We start from the raw sequence: 21,471 nt of genomic DNA, 5'->3' as shown, positions 1-21,471 counted from the left end.
GCAAACCAGTGAGGACACTTTTATGAAAGTTTCTGATAGGTTAGAAAGGTAACAGGTCAGAGTTTGACATGTTAAGCATCTAGTCTCTACAGGTGAGTAACAAAAGCCTGTAATGAAAAACAGATTCTGCATTTATCTGTAAAGCTCTTCTTGGCAAAGAGATGATAAAATTGGGTTGGATTGCTACACCAACAGAAACCCAACTGAGTAAAGAAAAAGAACAGTAGGCAACTTCAATAGTGTTGAGCAGTTCGGGGCATTACTGAACAATCTCAGAGAGCCTAATGTTTATAAAATCATATCAATCCAGGAAATTTATTAATCCCTTTCCCATATTTCACATACAAAATGATGGCAGTTATGGAGACTTACAATATACTAGGGAAGAATTTGAGAATAAATATATTCAGGAGAGGAAAACATAGGTAGAATAAAATGAAGCTATTGGATGTATTATCTTGGAAACATAACAGACAAATTCAAAACTTGAAATTAATATTAATATATGAAGTAAAAAAAAAATCTTTACCACTCACCAATTTTAACCTCTGTAAAGGTATTCTGCCTACATCTATTTGTGTCCTTTCTGGGACATTAGTGAATCGAACTTCTGGGACTGCAACAGCACATATGACATGGGCCCACCTACAGGAAAGGAGACATTAAAAATAAACAAGTTCCCTAAACTTACAGACTTAAATTTGGTGGTGATAATCTGGCATACAAAAGAAACGAAGTGAAAAACTTAATCCCACTGCAAGTAAGTTATGGATTTTTAAACCTCTTTAATGACAACTGGGTACATTTAGCACATCTGCCTAACACTCTGACATCAATAACTAGTAAAGGGGATTGGAGAGATGGCTCAGTAGTTCTTGCAATGAACCTTAGCAGATCCCAGCACCTAGAAGGCAGCTCACAACTGCCTGAAACTCCAGTATCAGAGGATCTACTGTTCTCTTCTGCCTTTCATGAGTTGCATACACACTAAGATACAGACACATACACAAAACGAACTAGGTAAAGGCAAAGTCCTATAACATGGTCATGTACATTCAAAAATGTCTAAGAATACTGAAATGTAGGTTATTGTTACCATTTGACACTACATGTGTAATATATTTAGGCTAATACATGACAAAAGAATAGTTCAATTAACTATAAATCGTGTTTTCATATAAAAATGATATATATCACATGTTCTGAGGCAAATTAGTTCAAATATAAATATTTCCTATACAAATTAAAACTGGTTTAGTCTTTAAATATTTTTCCTCATTGCAGTATTACTGCAACCAAAGGAATGTATCGCTGAAGAGAAATGAAATTTAGCTTGTTTCCTGATCTCCTACTTAAAACATTAGAGCATCCTTTCACATTCTAAATTTGCATAAATTTGTTATTAATATTATGCAGTATCTCTTAAGCATTATACCTCAAAGGAAATATAAGGACTTAAGAGGTTCAGGAATCATGAAGATTTGTATTATCAAATATATCAACCTATGTTGAAGCCTAAGCTTCTTCGTTTTGTTTTACTTTCCAAGACAAGTCCTGCCTGTCCTGGAACTCACTATGTAGATCAGGCTGGTCTCAAACGCACAAAGAGATACACCTGCTTCTGACTCCCAAGTACAGGGATTAAAGGACTGCACCATTAGGCTTGGCTTAGTGAAAGCTTATTTACTTCACTTAAACAATGAATGTCATAATTCATCCTAAGATCATAGGAAGAAAGGACAACCATTACCCCTACGAAAGCATTCTTCTACACTTAAATAAAATTAGCATTCTAGAATAAATATTATTAAGAAGATAATTTCTCATGATACATGCTTTTATAGGAAGTATCTAAGCCTGTCTACAACATTGAAAGTTTAGTGACAACTCTGCTGGAAAATGCCAGTCTTACTAGATAAGCTTATGAAAGACGATCCAAAAATCAAGCAAAAATATTGGCTCTTAGACAACACTTTACCAATGCATGCATGATAAATGCTTTTTATTTTTCTTTCCAAGCAACCAAACAATCCATGCATACATACAAAATTATGTTAATGTCATCAAAACATTATGCATCAGGAGTTCCAATTCCAGTACTATGGGCTAGGCAGGACCACTTGCCACACAGAAGCTAAGTTCTACCAACTTACTAAAAAAGAAAGAGGAAGTGAGAGCACAGGAATAGCTCAATTAACTATGAATGGAGTACTGCTGAAGTAGAGGGTGAGGGGAGGAGAGGAGAAAAAGGAGAGAGATGAGAAGAAAGACAAAAAAGGAGAAACCTGTTCATAAAATAAGAACTGCCGTTACATAAAAAGCACAGAATAGAGGCAAGTCCTATACTACATCCAGTTAGCTTTAGTCTCTGAGGAAGAATTTTAACCCTAGGTCCAGAGAGCAATATCTGTGAGATAAATCACAGGTAGGGAGAGGGGCAAAGCAAACTATCACGCAGAACTTAAAGAGAAGAAAAAGAAATGATGAAATTCAACACAGTCAATGTATTACTTACTTATTGTTTTTAGTCTGCTTAAGAGCACCTCCTCTCAAATTGCAGAGACAACATTCCTAAAGAGAAAATTAACACAATTATAAGACCCATATAACAAATGCCACTGACATTCATCTAAACAACTCTAAAAAACCTTATATGCCATTTTCTATTTATCTTGAAACTAAAAGTTTTAAGATAAAATAATAGTACTTCAAGTTCCAGAAGGGAAAGAGAAAACCTGGAAATGCTTAGGTATATTGGTCCCTTTGAAGGAACTACCATTTTACTCTCAATTGCAATATGGGGAAGTTGTGAAAAAGAACTTTGGAGATGTCGAATTAATTTCAATTGTCACACTGACTGGATAAAGAAATCATTGGGGGCATTAATGAAACACTGCTTTCGTGTATCTATGTGGGTGCACTTTGACTGGCACTATCACATGGGTAGAGAAAATTAAAAAAAGATAAAAAAGCTGAGTTCAAAAATTTCCATTTCTGTGGTTTCTGGTCAGTCTCAAGGACCTTGACTTTCCGACATGATGGACTACATTAGTCTGTGAGCCAAAATCAACCCTTCTTCCCATATGTTACTTCTTGTCAGTATTTTGTCACAATGAGAAAGTAACTAAAACAGAAAACTGGTACTCAGAAGTGGGACTAGTACCGGGATAAATCAGACTATGTAGTCTCTAGACCTTTGAAACTAATCCAGAAAACTGTGGAGGAGCTTGGATCTATGAGCCTTAGAATGTTGTATTTTACTACAGAAATACTTGCTCATAAATGATCATTGCTGGTCTATTCATAATTGCCAGAAACTGGAAACAGTCTAGATTTCCATTAAAATAGGAATGGATAAGAAAAATATAGTCCATTTACACAATGGAATATTACTCAGCTGTTAAGAAAAATGAAATTATAAATTCACAGAAAAATGGAGCTAGAAAAATCATTCCAAGTGAGGAAACAAATATTGTGTTTTTTCTCATATGTGGATGCTAACTGTTAAGCTTTAGATGTGTGTACTACAATCCAAATAGCCACATAAGTTAGGTACTGTAAGGTACCAGAAGATCTCCCATGGAAGGGGAAATAGAGACATAAATGGGAAACTAGACTAGAAGGATTAAATGTGGAAGGGATGGAAGGGCAGGGCAAAGGAGGGAATAAGGGGAGGGATAACTAACACTAAAGGCCTTTAAAAAATTATATGGAAACCTACTACTGTGGAAGTTTCCTGACATATATTCATATATGAAAGGAGTTTAAATGGAGTCACCATTAGGGCAACCTATATTCCAACTAGACATCTTATGCCATGAAGTAAAACCTCCAGTGTTAGGAATGGGTTACATTTTGTTGATTCATTTGGCCAAAGGGGCCCCATGGAACCCATCCCCACCACAGACTATTGCCAAAGGTTTAATTATTTATTCTCCACAACTTGATGGTAAGGCCCTATTGCTGAAGACAACACATATCATTGAACATGGAAATGTGTAGCTGGTGCCTAGATAGTCGTTTCATCTCTAATGAATAGTGTTCGTGGTGCTGGAAGGTACTTTACACTCTAACAGAAGAGAAAGGTAATCATTAATAACATGTAGCTATAAGTGTTACAAACCACACAGGACCTGTCTGCATGATATACTGGTATAACAGTGGCACAAATATTATGGGAGTAACCAATCATTGTTTGATTGGATTTAAGATCCATTCCATAAGATGGAATGGGTACCTGACACTTCTGAAGTGGCCAAGAATCAAAGACTAGATAGGTTGCAGTACTACTTTATGTTAAGGCTTTCACTGTATATTCAAAGATATTAATACCAACACAGGAACACAGCACAGTTCTGTGTATTCAATGTCTGATTAGACTGGTATTGCAGAAGCATAAAAGGAAAAGTTCACATTCTTATAGGAATGATATTCTGATTGAATTTAAAGTCCATGACACAAGATAGAACCCATATCTGGCACCATAAATTGGGTTCAAACAAACAAACAAAACATGGTCAACTTAGCACGAGCCTTAAGGGTAACCAATCTAGTATTATTTTTCTGCTAAATGGACATGGTAATCCTCCCAGTTCTTATCTTTACATCTATAGATTGGTACATCTCTCCACAAACATCAGAGAAAGTTTGTTTTTCAGTAGGAGATTAATAGAGACAACTAACTGGTCAATGTGACAATAAAAGAAGAGACTGAATGACGCCACCTTAAGGACACAAAAGGACTAGACACATGCAGTAAAACAGTAGTTGCCAGACATTACAGCATAGTTGTACACCTGAATTCACAAAAGCTGGAACTATATGCAAAAGACCTGCATGAGGTCAAGCCAACCCAATTCTCAGTATGGATGGTGAAGGGACTGATGAAGTTCTATTCCTAGCTGAGAGGCTATTAGCAACTGATGGCTGCTGGAAAAGGGGAAGTCTGTTTTCTTCTGGGATATGGTTCCTGAGAAGCTACCAATGTTCAGTAGACAGTCCTATACCCACGAATATAGAGGTAGCACTAAATGTATTCACTCAATGGGTATTTTTTTTTTTTTCAAAGAAAGTTCAGAGGGGAAAGTGGTGTGGGGGGTAGGGGAGACTAGCACTAACACAAAATTGGCCTGTGGTATATCTTCTTGACTGATGATTGATATGGGAGGACCCAATCCATTGTAGGTAGTGCCACTCTTGGGCTAGTAGTCCTGGATGATATTAAAAACCAGGCTGAGCAAGCCATGAGGAACAAGTCAATAAGCTATACTTTCCCATGGCCACTGAATCAGCTTCTATCTCCAGGTTCCTGCCTTGAGTTTGGACTTAATTTACCTCAGTGATGAACTGTTACCTGGAAGTATAAAATGAAATAAACTCTTTTCTCCCCAACTTGCTTTTGGTGATAGTGTTTTACCCCAGCAATACAAACTTTAACAACATAGCAAATATGAATATTAAATTGAGTACTTTTTAAAAAAGACAATAGGTTGAAAATATAACTTATCTAATTCTATGAGATATAAGGAAAGAAGTCCTACATGCCTATATTAATCCCTGAACACATACTAACAGAACAGGTTATATTAAGGAACATGTATATAAATATATATGCATACAAAAAACAATTAATGAGAAAAGAGGCCACGAATTTGAAAAAGAACAAGGGAGGATACATGGATGTGTTAAGAGGGAGAAAATGGTAGGAAAAACTGGTAGGGAAAAATGATATATTATTACCCAAAAAACATAAAAGATAAAGAAAAAAGGAGAAATCAGAGAGATCTGAAATATATAATGGTATACCTTAGGGCCCTGGGCAAAGAAGAATTCAGTAGATGCAAAGCAATCATCATGATCAGTGCAGAAACTGATGAAACATAAACAAAATAAATAGAGCAAAGGATCAATGAACAAAGGGTTGGTGTTTGGAAAAGAAAAACAAGATTGACAAATCCCTAATCAAATTAACCACAATCAGAGGACAGATCCAAATTAATAGAAGTAGAGATGAAAGGGAACCCACTACAATAGACATCAGCAAAATTCACAAAATTATTCGGTTGGAATATATTCCACTGAATATAAAATCTAAAAGAAATGAATACATTTCTAGATATAAATACAATACAAAAATTAAGAGAAGATAAATAATTTAAACAGATGTATAAAAAACAGTAAGAGTGAAGTTGTAATTAAAATGTTTACAACTGATAAAAATCACCAGGGAATTTCACCAGACCTTTAAAGAAAAACTAACATCAATTTTTCTCAAACTATATAGGAAGGAAAGATTAATATAAAACCCCTATTTCGTGTGATGATATTATTACCCTGATATCCAAAGTAAATACATATACAAAAAGAAGGAAGGAAGGGAGGGAGGGAAAAGGAAAGAAAAGAACTAGAGAACAGTTGTCCGCCTAAACATAATACAACAAATACTTGCAAACAGAATTCAAGAACACATCAAAAAAATCATTCGACTTGAACAAGATAGGCTTATTACAGAGATGCAGAGGTGGGTTCAATATAGATGAATCAATTAATGTTATAAAGACCATAAATAGAATGAAGGACAGAAATCACATGGTCATGTCAGTAGACAGAGAAGTAGTTCTTCACAAAATCCAGCATTCCTTCATATTAAAGTCCTAAAAAAAAATATGTGTGTGTTTCAAACCTATTGCCAACATTTCCACTAACATCTGAACCAAGAGTGTCTATTTTTTTTTCACTCTTCTTCAATATGATATGTGAAGTCTTAGGTAAAGCAATAAGACAATAAAAGGAAATAAGAGGGACAAAAATAGGAAAGAAGTCAAAGAATTTCAGTTTACAAAACATGTAAATCTATACACGAGAGACTCTAAGAATTCCAAAAGCATACACCCAGAGCTGATAAACACTTTCAGACAACTGGCAGAATACAAAATTAAAAAACAAAAGTCAATAACCTTTCTATATGACAATGATATAGAAACCATCAATTTGAGACCATCAAAAGAAACAAAACAAGATCAAACAAACAAAAACATATTGGAATAAATCTAACCCAAAGTCTGAAAAGACCTGTGTAATGAAAACTTTAAAATGGAGGAGATGGGAATGGGGAGTGGGCTGGGGGGAAGACGGGGGGGTGATGGGGGAGCACAAGGGAATCTGTGGCTGATATGTAAAATTAAATTAAATTATAAAATAAAATTAAAAAAGGAAATTCAGGAGTAATAATAAAATTAAAAAAGAGAAAACTTTAAAACAGACACCCACACTAGACAATATTCAGAGAATAGGAAACTGTAGCGTACTCAACTCTAAATGGGAGACACCCCCACACATACACACACTCTGCAAAAGCTCAGGAATCACAGTGGAAGAGGGAGCATGATGGGGGAATGTAACACGTGGCAACATATAGATTAACAGAAATGGGCTGAGTTTAAATGTAAGAGCTAGTCAGTGATAGGCCTGAGCTAATGGCCCAGCAGTTTTAATTAATATAAGCTTCTGAGTGATTATTTTATAAGCAGCTGTGGGGTCCATGTGGCTGGGCAGGACACAGAAAAATTTCAGCTACAGGAGCAGAAAGATTATAAGAGACAGAAATAGAGGACAAATAGAGTGACAGAAATAGAGGACAAATAGAGTGACACAATGACAGCACTCTAGCACATGTGAATTCATAACAACTATGATTGTTAGACACAATACATATACAAGACCAAGCCACCAAAAAACTGTCATGTATGTCATGTACCAGTGAAAGGCTAGTCAAGTTTCACCCCTAAGCCAGAAGCTATTGGTAAATGATGTCTTCTGCAGGAGGAGAGTCAGTTTTCTTCAGGGATGCAGGTCTGCAGTAGATGGCTCCAAACCCATGAATAGCACTAAGTATACTCAGGGAGTTTAAACACACACAGACACACACACAGACACACACACAGACACACACACAGACACACACACACCAGACACACACAGACACACACAGACACACACACACACACACACACACACACACACACACACACCAGACCTGGATGGTTCCTGTGGGGAACACTTTCAGCCCAAAAGGCATAACTTGTTTAAGAGGTGCTTATGTCTGTCTGTCTCAGTCTCTCTCTGTCTGTATATAGTGTATGGTGTACATACAAATATACTTACATGTATTAAGTATATTTAAAAATAATATGCTTCCTTCAGCTTTACCAAATAACCTTGGTGCCATATGTTCCTTGTCTCTCTCTCTCTTTTTTTGTTCTGTACTGACTACCCCAAACTCCTTGCCCAGTTGCAAACCCTTCCCATTTTTCTGCTTCCCTCTTGTTATCACCTGTATCCGGTTATTCTCCTCTCAAGCTCCCTGCTCTACACCCCAATCCCCATGCCATACCAATGCCTATGGCCTCTATATTTTCATGGTTTCTGTGATAACTCTAAATTGTAGACTCACTTCTAAAGATTCAGAACTAGGTACTGCAGATGAGACAGACATGGAACATTTGTCTTTCTGGGTGTAGTTTACCTCACTCAAGATAACCTTTTTTCTAGGGCTATCATTTACTTGCAAATTCATGACTTCATTTTCTGGCTGTCTCACTTCCATGGGACCAGAAAATACTATGTAAGCACCCGAGGGAGGGAAACAATTAGGAGTCCTACTGAGCTGTAATGTCTATAAACTACAATGACTACCAGGGCAAGATATACATATGCATGAAGGTACAAGAAGTGGCACTCAACCGTAGGTGGTAGTTAACATCTGAATTCTAATTGGACTTAAGATTCACTCAATAGGAGGGAAATCATGCCTGGTACTCGAAACCTAACCAACTCCTCAGGGCTAGTGAAGTCATAGAGTGTAGGGAAAAAAATCTACTTACCAGCACTTCACTATAGCAACACAATTCCTTACTGCATTCTAAATCGCCCCTTTATACGAATGTAAGTGTAGCTACGACCCCTTATCAAAGAAGCTTTTCTTTACAGCAAATGATGTGCATGCAGAAAAACCACAAATGGACACAATGCAGATATCAAAGGATCATGAGGAGCTCAGCACCAATGGATACACCTAAATCTTATCTCCTGCATCTATGGCTCAGGAAACATAATGGAAGAGAAGGTGGAAAGATTGTATGAGCTAGCATATAGTTAAGTTTGCTGTGAAACAGTCTCTCCCAGAAATAGCACATAAACAAGATGGGAAGACTGACAATCAATATCAACAGACACATTGACTCAGAAGAAGGGAGATTTTGCAGGGCCCCACCATTTAACAAAAAGTACAGGCAACTAAGACAGCTAGGAGAACTAGCCTGGCCCAGAGATGTGACCCTACTAGTTATCTCATATAAGGCAGGCAGTCCTGAAACTAATGACACACAAACTAAAGACTCTGAAAGCTGTATTTATGTATTTGCGCACATATAAATACACGTGTGTATTACAAAAATATTTAAAGAAAAGGAGGCTATAAATTTAAGAGTGGTAGAACATAGTAGAGGCCTAGGAAGGAGGGTACCTGGGAAGAGCTGCAGGAAGAAAGGGAAGAGAGAAAGATATAAAAATCAAAATACAAGCACATTCAAATCTAGGAGCTCTGGATACAGTTTAGTGGTAAAGCACATGGTATGCACACTCAAGCCTTTAGGTTCCATAACCAGCACCCCCCAAAAAAAGTACTTTAAATATGTAAACAAACAGAAATGCTAACTATTCTGATTTCATCATTATACATTATATCCAGGGTTTAAATTACCACATCAAGCCTGATAAATACATACAGTTGAAACAATAAAAGCTCACAAATGATAAATAGGGGGGTGGGGTATGCACATGAGGTTTGGAAAGAAAAAGGATACTGATTTGACCAAAACACACAAGTATGAAAAACTAGAAAACAAAACAAAACAACAAAAAACCTATTTGAGAGTCCATTTTACCCCAGTGAGAATGGCTATAAAGAGAACAAAGGACACAAAGGTTGTGAGGATGTGAGGAAAGATGACAGCTTATCTTCCAGTGGCAGAAGAATAATCTGAATGATATAGTCACTACTGCAGTCAGCGTGGAAGTTGGTACTCAATCATGGGCATATCCAAAGGAATCTATATCCTTCCCTAGAGACACCTGTAGATCTATGTTGTGCTCAACTCTATTCATAATGGCCAGCAAATGTGATAAGCCAACATATCAATCAGCTGATGAATAGATGATGAAATTGTACAAATATACAATAGAATTTTATTCACTCATAAAGGAAAGTGAAATTATGAAAAATTCAGTAAAGTGGATAGATATGAAACTATTATACTAAATGAGGTAACCCATGACTAGAACAACAAATGTACATGTTTTCTTTCTTGTGCACATTCTAACTTTGAATTTTTAGATCTGTATTTTAATGTGGAATGTCTACTGTGGTTAGGAAGCTAGAAAGTTTGCAAGTGAGGGGAGAAGCAAAATGGCCTTAAAGGGGAAAAAGGAGGAGTGGAAAATATGTGATATGAAATTAGGGGGATGCATAAAGGCTTAAATAAGGATGTGTACAGCAGGATACAGGAGAGCAGAGGTGGGGATGGGTTAACGAAAGGATGTATGAAAAAGCCTTATGAAAACCCACTATTTTGTAAGTTGTGGTGGTCTAAGTGAGAATGGTACCCATAGGCTCATATAGTTGAGTATTTGGTCCCATACTGTAACTGTTTGGGAAGGATAAGTATGTGTGGCTTTGTTGGAGTAGGTATGGCCCTGTTGTAGGAGGTGTGCCACTGGGGAGTAGGCTTTGAGGATTCAAAAGCGCAAGGCCGCCCCAATTTTGCTTTCTCTCTAACTGCAACTTGTAGATCAGATGTGAATTCTCAGCTCATGTTCCAGCACAATGCCTGTCTGCTTCCCACCATGATGATCACGGACTAACCCTTTGAAACTTTAAGCAAGTCCCTAATTAAATGATTCATTTTATGAGTTGCCTTCGTCAGGGTGTCTCTCTACATCAACATGTGGTTTTTTGTTTGTTGTTGTTGTTTTTTTAAAGAGGTGCTTGAATGGAGGCACACTGTATGAATAGACAAAGCATCTATCAACAGACATGGGTTATGAAATGGAAATCTCAGTATTAAGTATACAAAGAGTTAATCATTAGAGGCACCAGAGGCACCCAAAAGAACATAGGCTATGTCCATTATTCTCAGTTAGCCACCACAGCTAGATTATAAGACCCTGCTATTGAAAACACAACACATTTTGCTTAAAGCAAACTAAAGATACCAAGCTGGAAGTGATCTGGAAACTTCCACTCTACTAGCTACTTGTTATAGTGCCAGAAGGTGCTATGCAGACCATTGTAAGAGGAAATGCCCTCACCTGATTTATTCAACATTGAAGCTGAATCCAACAATACTGCATTATCAGACAAAATGCAATAATAGAGTGACTACTGGGGTAATCACTTGTTTTCTGATTAGATTTGAGGCCTCTTCTACCAGAAGGAATTTATGCGTGGTACTGTAAACCTAGTCAAATGCTAATGGCTGGGGAGATCATAATCCTTCTAATCAAATCTACTACTGCTGTTTTTGCTAAATGGACACATTGTCAAAATGCTTCCTAAATATTTATGGTTATATCCACTGATTGATGCTTTTCTCAACCTTGGTGAGAGAAGCTTCCTTTTGTAGTGGATAATAATCAATGCAAAGACTCATAGCTGTCAAACTTTGGAGAATAAGAGATGTTGGGTACATAGCCCTAAAAAGATATCTATATGAACTCTCACAGAGCTGAGTAAACATTGGAAGGAGGGTGTGATAAGAATGTCAGGTTAGGGTAATGGGGGGAAGGCTATTAAATGCTGTGTTCTGTATATTTAATGGTAAAAATAAAAATAGGACTACTACATAAAATTGCAACATACTTTACAGATATGAACACAAGGTTTTCAAGAATTTATTTACCATAAAGGAAAATTATTAGAAATATTACACTTGCTATACAATTATATAAGCCAAGCTAAATAAGCTATAGGAATATTCTATATTTCTAATAAATACATCTTATTTTCACAAGGGGTATTAAAAGTAATCATAAAAATAATGAGATTTTATGATATATAGGTCAGCGCTGAAATATTATCTGATCTCAGTTTAACAATCGAATTCCCATGAACTCCTTCAGAGCCTCTTTGTCAAAGGAGTTGTACCACAGCTTTTTTTTTTTTTTTTTTTTTTTTTTTTGGTTTTTCGAGACAGGGTTTCTCTGTGTAGCTTTGCGCCTTTCCTAGAGCTCACTTGGTAGCCCAGGCTGGCCTCGAACTCAGAGATCCGCCTGGCTCTGCCTCCCGAGTGCTGGGATTAAAGGTGTGCACCACCAACGCCCGGCGTACCACAGCTTTTTAATGTAAAGCTGACTATAGCATGAATCTTAGTGAGTCTTATTAATAAAATCAAACCCGGAGCCAGGTATTGGGGTGAACTGGAAGATCAGAGAACCAGAACAAGCCACAGCTAACCTCACCTGGCCAACTTCTCAGCTGATCTTGTTTCCTCAGACTGGAAGCCTCTGTGTCCTCATATCCGAATGGCTCTCAGCTGAACTGCTGCTAGAAGCTTGAAAGCTTAACCAGCCAAATGCTTAACCAGGCCAAATGCTTAACCAGCCAAATGCTTCTAGTTTCTGGTCCTCACGCCTTATATACCTTTCTGCTTTCTACCACCACTCCCTGGGATTAAAGGCTTGCTTTCTGGGATTAAAGGCGTGATGAGTTACCATGCCTGTCTGTATCTTTGAACACATGGATTTCTGCCTCTGGAATGCTAGGATTAAAGGCGTGTGCTACCACTGCCTATCCTTTATGTTTAATATTGTGGCTGCTCTGTCTCTGACCCCAAATAAGTTTATTAGCATGCACAATATTTGGGGAATACAATACCACAGCTGACTATAGGAGAATGATTCCTCAAGAAGTCAATATAAAGGATTCTTTAATAACACAAATATTTGAGGCATAAAATTCAAGGAAATTATAATTAAGTAGTTATACAGATGACAGCTTATATTGGAGAGGATGTGGAGAAAAGTAAACACTCCTCCACTGCTGGTGGGAATGCAATCTTGTACAGCCACTCTGGAAATCAGTATGGCGATATCTCAGAAAATAGTGAATCAACCTACCTCAAGACCCAGAAATACCACTCTTGGGCATATATCCAAAAGATGCTCAACCACACCACAAGGACATTTGCTCAACTATGTTCATAGCAGCATTATTCGTAATAGCCAGAACCTGGAAACAACCTAGATGCCCTTCAACCAAAGAATGGATAAAGAAAACGTGGTACATTTATGCAATGGAGTATTACGCAGAGGTAAAAAACAATGTCATCATGAAATTTGTAGATAAATTCTATGGAACTGGAAAAAAAATTATCCTGAATGAAGTAACCCAGACCCAGACAGACAAACATGGGATGTACTCACTCATAAGTGAGTATTAGATGCAAAGCAAATGAAAACCAAGCTACAATCCACAACCTCAAAGAAGCTAGGTAAAATGGAGGATAATAGATGGGACACACATGGATTGCTCCAGGAAGGAGAAAGGGTTAAGATCACCTGGGTAGGCTCTGCTGACTCACCATGGGATACTTTGCCTTGGAGGAGGTGGGAATGTGGGATGGGTTGAGGGGGAAGGCTGGGGGATGGGAGGGAGGACAGGGGAATCTGTGGTTGATATGTAAAATGAATAGAAAATCTCTTAGTAAAATTAAAAAAAAAGATCACCTGGGTAAACTGGGAAGGGGAATAGAGGAGAAGGAATGGGAGGTGGGAACATGGGAGAGAGACAGGGAAGGAGAGCAATAAAAGAGAGATATCTTGACTGAGTGTACCATTAAGGGGATGAGGAGAGATCAGCAGCTAGGAAAAATCCAGGAACTCACAAGATTGTCCCCAGCTAAGACTCATAGAAATGGTGGACAGGGCACTTGAACTAGCCTTTCCCTGCACTCAGATTGGTGTCTACCTTAATTGTCATCATAAAAATCTATGTCCAGCGACTGATGAAAGCAGTTGCAGAGAACCACAGCAAAGCACCTGGCCAATAACTTGGAGTTCAGTAGAAGAGAGGGAGGAATGATTATAAGAGGAAAGGAGGTCAGGATCATGATGGGAAAAACCACAGAGATAGCTGACCCAAGCTAGTGGGAGCTCATGGAGTCTGGACTGATAGCTGGCGAGCCTGCATGGGACCAAACTAGGCCCTCTGAATGTGGGTGAAAGTTGTATGGCTTGATGTGTTTGTGGGTCCCCTAGCAATGAGACCAGGACTAATCCCAGGTACACAAACTGGCTTTTTAGAGCCCGTTTCCTATGGTGAGATGCCTTACTCATTCTTGATGCAGCAAGGAGGGGCCTGGGCCTGCCCCAACTTCCCAAGGGAGGCCTTACCCTATATGAAGAGGGGATGGGGTGGGATGGAGGAAGGTGGGGCGAGTGAGAGAAAGGGAGGGAGGGGGGAATAGGGGTTGGTATGTAAGAAAAAAATTTAAATATATATATATATTTATATATATATATGCATTTACTAAAAGTTAATATTGGAAAATCCAGGCCTATATTAACTTAGACTACCAATTCTGTCAGTATTTTCACATACTATTTGGAAAGCAAATCCATTATTTCTCAGGAGAAACGAGAATGGACCTTTTTAGAAAGTCTCATTCAAAATGAATAAACTACAAAACATGAGGCATTCATGTGAAGTCAAATCACTTCAATGAAACAATGAGAAATTATGAGTTTGAAAATCATTGGAAAGTGGTAAGTTACCCTATGCTTTACAGACCAAAAACAAAATTACATGGCTTCAAGTACAGTGTAAAGATTAATGGAGAGGGGTTTGAAATTAATTTTAATTAGGAGTGATTAATCTGAGTTATTTTTAAGTGATACCATGTTAAAGCAGCTTAGTAGACCAGAACTAGCATGGGTGAGCCTTCCACTGACCATGGCTCTGCTATGCAAAGACCAACAGTACCTGAGACAGACAGGAGCCAGGCCATAGGTAACTCATGAACAGAGAGCTCTCAAAATCTTGGTGAACTGTATTCATAAATTCATTTCTGGTTGTTAAAGGTAAGTAAAGGGACATTAGCTATCATATTGACTCAAAAAGACATCACATTGGGTCAAAAACAGAATAGAGACTGGATGGCAATACCAAGGTAAACCAATAAGAACTGGTTATCCAGTACTACATAAAAGCAGAGATTTCTGATTATCTTAGATGCTGTACATTTACTTGGATTTTATTCATCTAACAAATTGTATCAGAGAGGAAAAAAAAAACATTCCAGGAGGCCTACAAATGTACAAGCTTTTTAAATGAAAGCTATTACATCAATATCAATTAGGCTGTGATATTTGGACTATAAAGAGTATCTTATAAAAAGTGGTCATATCTTCCTCCTTCCTTCTCTCACTGGCCAAAGTAAAAAGCACCAATGAAATCATCCTGAAAGATCTCTGAGCTGCCTTCAGTTTAGTCACCATGTTTGCTTCCACAGCTAAAACCTAATTACACAATGCAATGAAAGTCCTTATTGTTCATATTCGTCATAGCAGCCATGGGGACCTTAACTTGGATTATAGGAAATTTATCATTAACAATTCATCATGAGCACTGCTAAAGAATAGAGCAACTGCTAATTCTAACAAATGATCAATATCTGCTGTGAGATCATCAATGAGGAACACAGTACTGAAATCGGACAGGACACAGTTAAATGGAAAATGTATATGGCATGGTAAAATAAGGGAATGAAAATCAAAGACAGTTGAAAATAAACTTCCAAGGGCATTTTTAGAAAAAAATAACTTAGACCAAGAGAAATTTGTGGTCTTTAAATGGAAAATCAATACTTGTTAACATTCTGTCAGAAGGTCACAGTAATAACTTCCATAAGAGTAAGTACTCTAATCACATTTGTTAAGGTGTGAATGAAAGGAATAAATGGAAAGTATAATGGTGGTTGGAAATTGCAAGCATTGTAATTTCTTCAAGGATCTATGAAGATAGCTCCCTTTAGCATTTATTAGAATTATTTGTAAGGATTTCAAATTGTGTAAGATAATTAAATAAAAACAATCTAGTCTTAAAAATATAAATGTGGGCTTGATGAAGTAGGGTGCCAATAGCATCTGAAGTAGAATGCCACCTAGAAATTGACCTAAACATTCTAGAGTGGTTACAAAGCCATTATGTAGGATGACTTGGAGAGAAGGGTGCTAAAAGTACATCAGAACATGTGCACAGTTTTATCTTTCCAATAGATTTGGCAATGACCACAGTGGGTACAAATAGAGGAGGAATAGCACAATATTAAAATCTACTTACTGCAGTCCATGCATTTCTTTTGCACCGGGCACACAGCCATCCTTCACAAACATCGTGAGAAGGGACACCATAACAACCTATAATATAATGGCATGGATATATACATTAAGTGTCTTGTATCTTTAAAATGTCAGACACCCTAGTAAAACAAACCTATGATCCCAGCTACTAGAAAGCTGAGGCATAGTGATCATATATTCAAGTACTATATGATCTACATAGAGGGCGCAAAGCTCGTCTATGTAATTAAGTGAGGTTGTTCTAAAATAAAAAGTACAATGAGGGTTTGGGTTATAAATTAGTGATAGACTGCCTAGCAAGCAAAAATAATTAGGTAAAACATCCAGTATGGAAAAAAGTGCATATTTCAAGAAAAAAAATAAACAAAGCCATTCAATGCCTAGCAAAAACAAAAAATGTAAGTAGGCCTCAATCAAGTTGCTTTTGATTCATATTTCTTCTAACTATTACTGTATCAGTCCCCAAAACATGAAAATATATGTCTTTTTTGTCTAGTTTGGATTTTTGTTAATGTTTGCTTTAGTATTAGTATTAGTGTGTGTGTATGATATGTGTTGTGTGTAACAATGTGGACTCATGAGTACCATAGCAGGTGTATAGAGGTCAGAAAACAAAGTTGTAGGATCAGTATATAGGTTGTGGCAATGAAACACAGGAAGTCAGGCTTGCAAAGCAAGTGCTTTTGTCTACTGTATCATCTAAAAAGTCTATTTATTTGGAATCTTTGATAGGGGTTTTTGCTACACAGTGCAGGTTGAATGAAACTTTTGAATTTTGTCACAGCTGCTTGAGAACTAGGTCAAGAGATGCACCAGCACACCAAGCATGAGAGTATAAATATTAATAACATCAGAGAGATAATTCCTTCATAGATAAAAATAAAATTTCTAAACTGTCATGTTAATATTGTCAGTCATGCATAAGTATTCAAAATAAGTTACAATTCATGAAGCTGTTTGGGAAAATGTTAATGAAGTTTGACATAAATTTCAGTGATTGGGGCAAAGGCTGCACAGTCCTTGGCAATGAAAGTCTGCTTTCAATTCAATGTTTGCTGAATCAATGCCTAGGCTAAGTGTGAACATGACAGTTAGTGCAAATATTTGTAGTAATTGCATAATAACAAGAAGCATATATTACTGGGTTAGGATATCACCTTAAAATAAACAAGCAAATAAATCAATAAATAAACAAATTAGTATGTAATAATACCAGTATTTGAGATACTGAGACAGAAGAATACAGCATGTACAAAGTCTGCCTGGCCTATAGAGAAAAATCCTTAGAAAGAGAATCAGAAACAAGGATGGGAAAGGAGGAGAAGGGCAAATGGAAGAGAAAGCAAATAGGGAGTCAGAGGAGAGGCACAGTATCCTTAATTCCTGAAATAGAAGAGTTTGGAAGAGATAAATGAGTAATTTTAACACCAAAATGTGATAAAAGAGCCAGAAAAAGAAAATCTCAGAAACATAATTAATTAAAAAGAAAAAAAAAAAAAACCATGCCACAGGTAACCAACTCAAATCAAAAGCTAAATTCAATCATGTTTATGGGATTAGTATGGTGAGATTATAGAGCTGGTGATTTTGATTATACATACAAATGTGCAGTAAAATTTTGTACATACATATATATGTATGCTATGTATTACAAAGTTGAATCAGCATAAAAAGATTGCTATTACTGTTCCTCAAAGAACTTGTTGCTCTGGTAGAAGATCCAGATTTGATTTCCAGCACCAATATTGTAGCTCACGATTAGCTATAACTACAGTTCCAGAAGACTGAAAGTCTTCTTCTGACTTTCCCAGGCACCAATAACATGTGGAGCGCGCGCGCGCGCACACACACACACACACACACACACACACACAGGCAAAATATTTATTCATATAACAAAATTATAAAAAATAAAATGTGAAAAAAGAATGTGCGGTTCAGAATTTCCGATGTGGTTCAGTGGCACAACATACACTTAGCACACATGAGGCTCTTGTTTGGCCCCAACTAATAAAAGATGAAAGGAAAAAACCAATAACGCCCCAAACACAGATAAATGTAATTGAGAAAAATTAGGAATGTTGAAATACTTAAGAATTAGAGTTGTAATAAAATATATAATTCAATATATTAATTCTTGGAGTGTACAAATGATTCTAAAAAATCATAAAGTCTTCAATCAATACTAAATATTTAAATTAAATTTTCACAATCTAGTATCATTAAAATACAAAGTTCAAACAAGTGAAGGAACCCCATGATGATAATTCACCTGGACTCCTGACAATAAAATACCCATACCTTCTTTTCACTGAGGCTTCATAAATCTGGAGAGCAAAGGGTGATTATCTATTCATAATCTTAAAAGAAGCCATTAAGAATATCAACAATAAGATTAGAATGTAGCTCTACTGCCCGACTGTGCTTACTATGCACAACGTCCTGGGCTCAATCTCACTTCCACATAAATCCAGGCATGGTGGTACACATTTGCAACCCCAGCATTTCAGAAGTAGAAACACAAGGACATGGCTGGCTTATGTAGCAACCTCCTGAGCAGCTTAGGCTACAAGATCTTGGCACAAAGAAGAAGGTTGACATGTGAATTGACTGGTTACAATGTGGTGATTTGTAGGGGCTATGTACAACACTGAAAATCCAGGGACCAGAAAAATCGTAATTTTATTTACTTGCATGAACCCGCACGAAGCACTTGGCACAGGAAATCAGAAGACTTGTCCCATCCTCTTCAAGGAAGGCATTTGGGGGGGAATATTCTATATTTTCTTCACTATAAATAAAACACATCTCTGGAATAATGGGTTTAGTCTTTCTTCCAGATTTAACTACTTCATTTACTGTTGTCTCCCATCTAGAATAATTTTCTTCTTTGCTGATCTCAGGCTGAAAAAGATAACATATCCACATGAGTGAAAGACAGGAAAGAGTTCAGCTTTTATTCATTGATCCACTTACATCTGTTCTAGCCACTAAATTACAACTTCTTGTTTTCATTAATTCAACTGCTAGCATTTTGTTGTTGTTTTGTTTTCCAGACAAGGTTTCTCTGTGTAGTTTTTGGTGCCTGTTCTGGATCTTACTCTGTAGACCAGGCTGGCCTCAAACTCACAGAGATCTGCCTGGCTCTGCCTCCCAAGTGCTGGGATTAAAGATGTGCGCCCCTGTCATCCAGCACTGCTAGCATATTATCAATGCTTCGATACAGACTCCCATTCAGAAATCAGACAGTAAGAATAAAAAAGACCTGTGAGTCATACAAGATTGTGAAGTGTTCTTCCAACTGTGCTGTTTCAAAATACCTCAGGAATGCACAGCTACTTTTGTTTACACTTGTCAGTGATCCAATTTTACTAGGCTAATCCTGCTTTGACTTACTGAAAGATATTATGTGGTTATACTTCAAAGAATATATATAAATGCCCAGGCTTTCTACAAGCAGCACTTTTGTTTTGCCTCTTGCAAAAGTTTGAAATAGAGAAGACAGACTGGCATATGTGGTCAGATAAGAATGACGTGCCAGAAATAACTGTCACCTTTTAGTAAAACATGGGGAAATTACAGCTAATGAATTATTTTTATTATTTCCTAGAACTTAAATTAATCAACTTCCAAAACCTTACAACATAATAAGGAATATTTTTAGTATTGGAAAATACATGTAGATAGGAATACTTGAATAAGAATCAATAAAAACGAATATTTAATCAATATAGGAAAGTTTTAAAAAAAAAAAAAGTAAACAAGCTACTAATGTCAAAGTTGAAAATGTAGAATTTCAACCACTCTCCAGCTCTGAAGTATCCTAATTAAATTATTATTACATGACACTTTAAGAAATTCAGATGTTGAATAAAGTATTTCTGATTATGTCAGGGAAAACACAACTTAAAAATGATGATCTATCAGTGAGTTTTCTACTATATTGTACCTTAAAGCACACAATTCAATTTAACTTCTACAGCATTCAAGATGTTTCTTGTGCGTATTCTGAAGAATATACTCGTGCCTCAGCTGAGATGCTGTCAGAATGCCATGCATGGAATAATGATGGAACCACCAAGCACAGTTAGCTGATGGCAGTGAACAGATACACAGTATGTAATGAGTCTTGGATGTGTCTTTTGCATGTTTCACATGGAAGGGTGCAAGGGACAAAAATCGGGTCTGGGCACTGATATATATATTACTGAAGAGTACTACTTTCAATTTTAAAAAGATACCAAGTATATGTTCTTTCTATTAAATATTTTGTTTCCAGGCTTTGGGTTAGAAGTTTTTTGCCTTTTAGTAAAAGAACTGGATTTAGAATTATAGGTTTCTAAAATACGCAGATATAAACAACTGCTAAAAACAAACAAAACACATCCCAGCAAAAGCCCTTAAGAAAGTACAGCAGTGTAATAATACATTGATAGCTACACTCCAAACTACCTTGTAGTATGGCATGAGCAGAGTGCAAATTGCACAATGTGGTTCCATTTTTGCCACAGCTGCATTATACTCCTGTTCAGCCATAAAGTTAGGAGACTTTGTCTGCCAAAGGTGGATGAGAGGCTTTGCCCAGGACTCCGTTTCTTCCACTTCTTCGTCAATGGTTAGACTCTCAGGTGACTCTTGAGAAAGAAAAGAGGAAAATGAAATAAGCAGAAGACTCAGAAAAAGATATCACCCTGGTAACGGACATTGATTATTCTGTAATATCAATGCCAGATACTAAGCCTATTTTATCAACTATATTCTGAAAGAAACAGAATAATTGTGCTTTCCTGTCATCTTCTCCAGCCATGGAAGAGGAGATCAGATCAGAACATGGGGTCATAAAACAACTTTTCTTTATTAGCTATTTTCTTTCTGCTGGGAAAAAAATTACACCAATCTCTCCTTAAACTTCATCATTTCATCTTTTTAGCTAACTCTGCAAAACCACCCACATGGTTAACATGTTTAAGTATGACTAAGCTAGTGACTCTCTTATTAATACTTTCATTTTCTCCATTTAACATAGTAAATAGTTCAGTAAAAGCTTATCAGTGG

The 21,471-nt window shown here is 36.9% G+C and overlaps 1 protein-coding gene across 5 annotated transcripts in view; it reads right to left on the bottom strand.

Annotated features, from left to right (window-relative positions):
- Kdm4c (lysine demethylase 4C) overlaps nt 1-21,471 on the bottom strand; it is a 196,988-nt gene that overhangs the window by 48,212 nt on the left and 127,305 nt on the right. For 4 of the 5 annotated variants that reach the window (XR_005090854.1, XM_028873963.1, XM_028873964.2 and 1 more), the window contains 5 exons: nt 20,869-21,050; nt 19,107-19,320; nt 16,397-16,473; nt 2,516-2,571; nt 537-645 (listed from right to left, as the gene is read on the bottom strand). Coding sequence is in view for 4 of the 5 variants with exons in the window: in XM_028873963.1 (XP_028729796.1) it covers nt 537-645; nt 2,516-2,571; nt 16,397-16,473; nt 19,107-19,320; nt 20,869-21,050 (638 nt within the window). In the remaining variant the exon portion in view is untranslated. Of the gene's footprint in view, nt 1-536; nt 646-2,515; nt 2,572-16,396; nt 16,474-19,106; nt 19,321-20,868; nt 21,051-21,471 lie in introns of those variants that run through there. The other variant, XM_037202679.1, reaches the window with a different exon arrangement.

This window comes from Peromyscus leucopus, chromosome 2 (genome assembly GCF_004664715.2).
Source record: "Peromyscus leucopus breed LL Stock chromosome 2, UCI_PerLeu_2.1, whole genome shotgun sequence".
NCBI classification, from domain to species: Eukaryota; Metazoa; Chordata; class Mammalia; order Rodentia; family Cricetidae; genus Peromyscus; species Peromyscus leucopus.
Note: the sequence above shows the minus strand (reverse complement) of the source record. Positions and strands in the feature narration are given on the sequence as shown.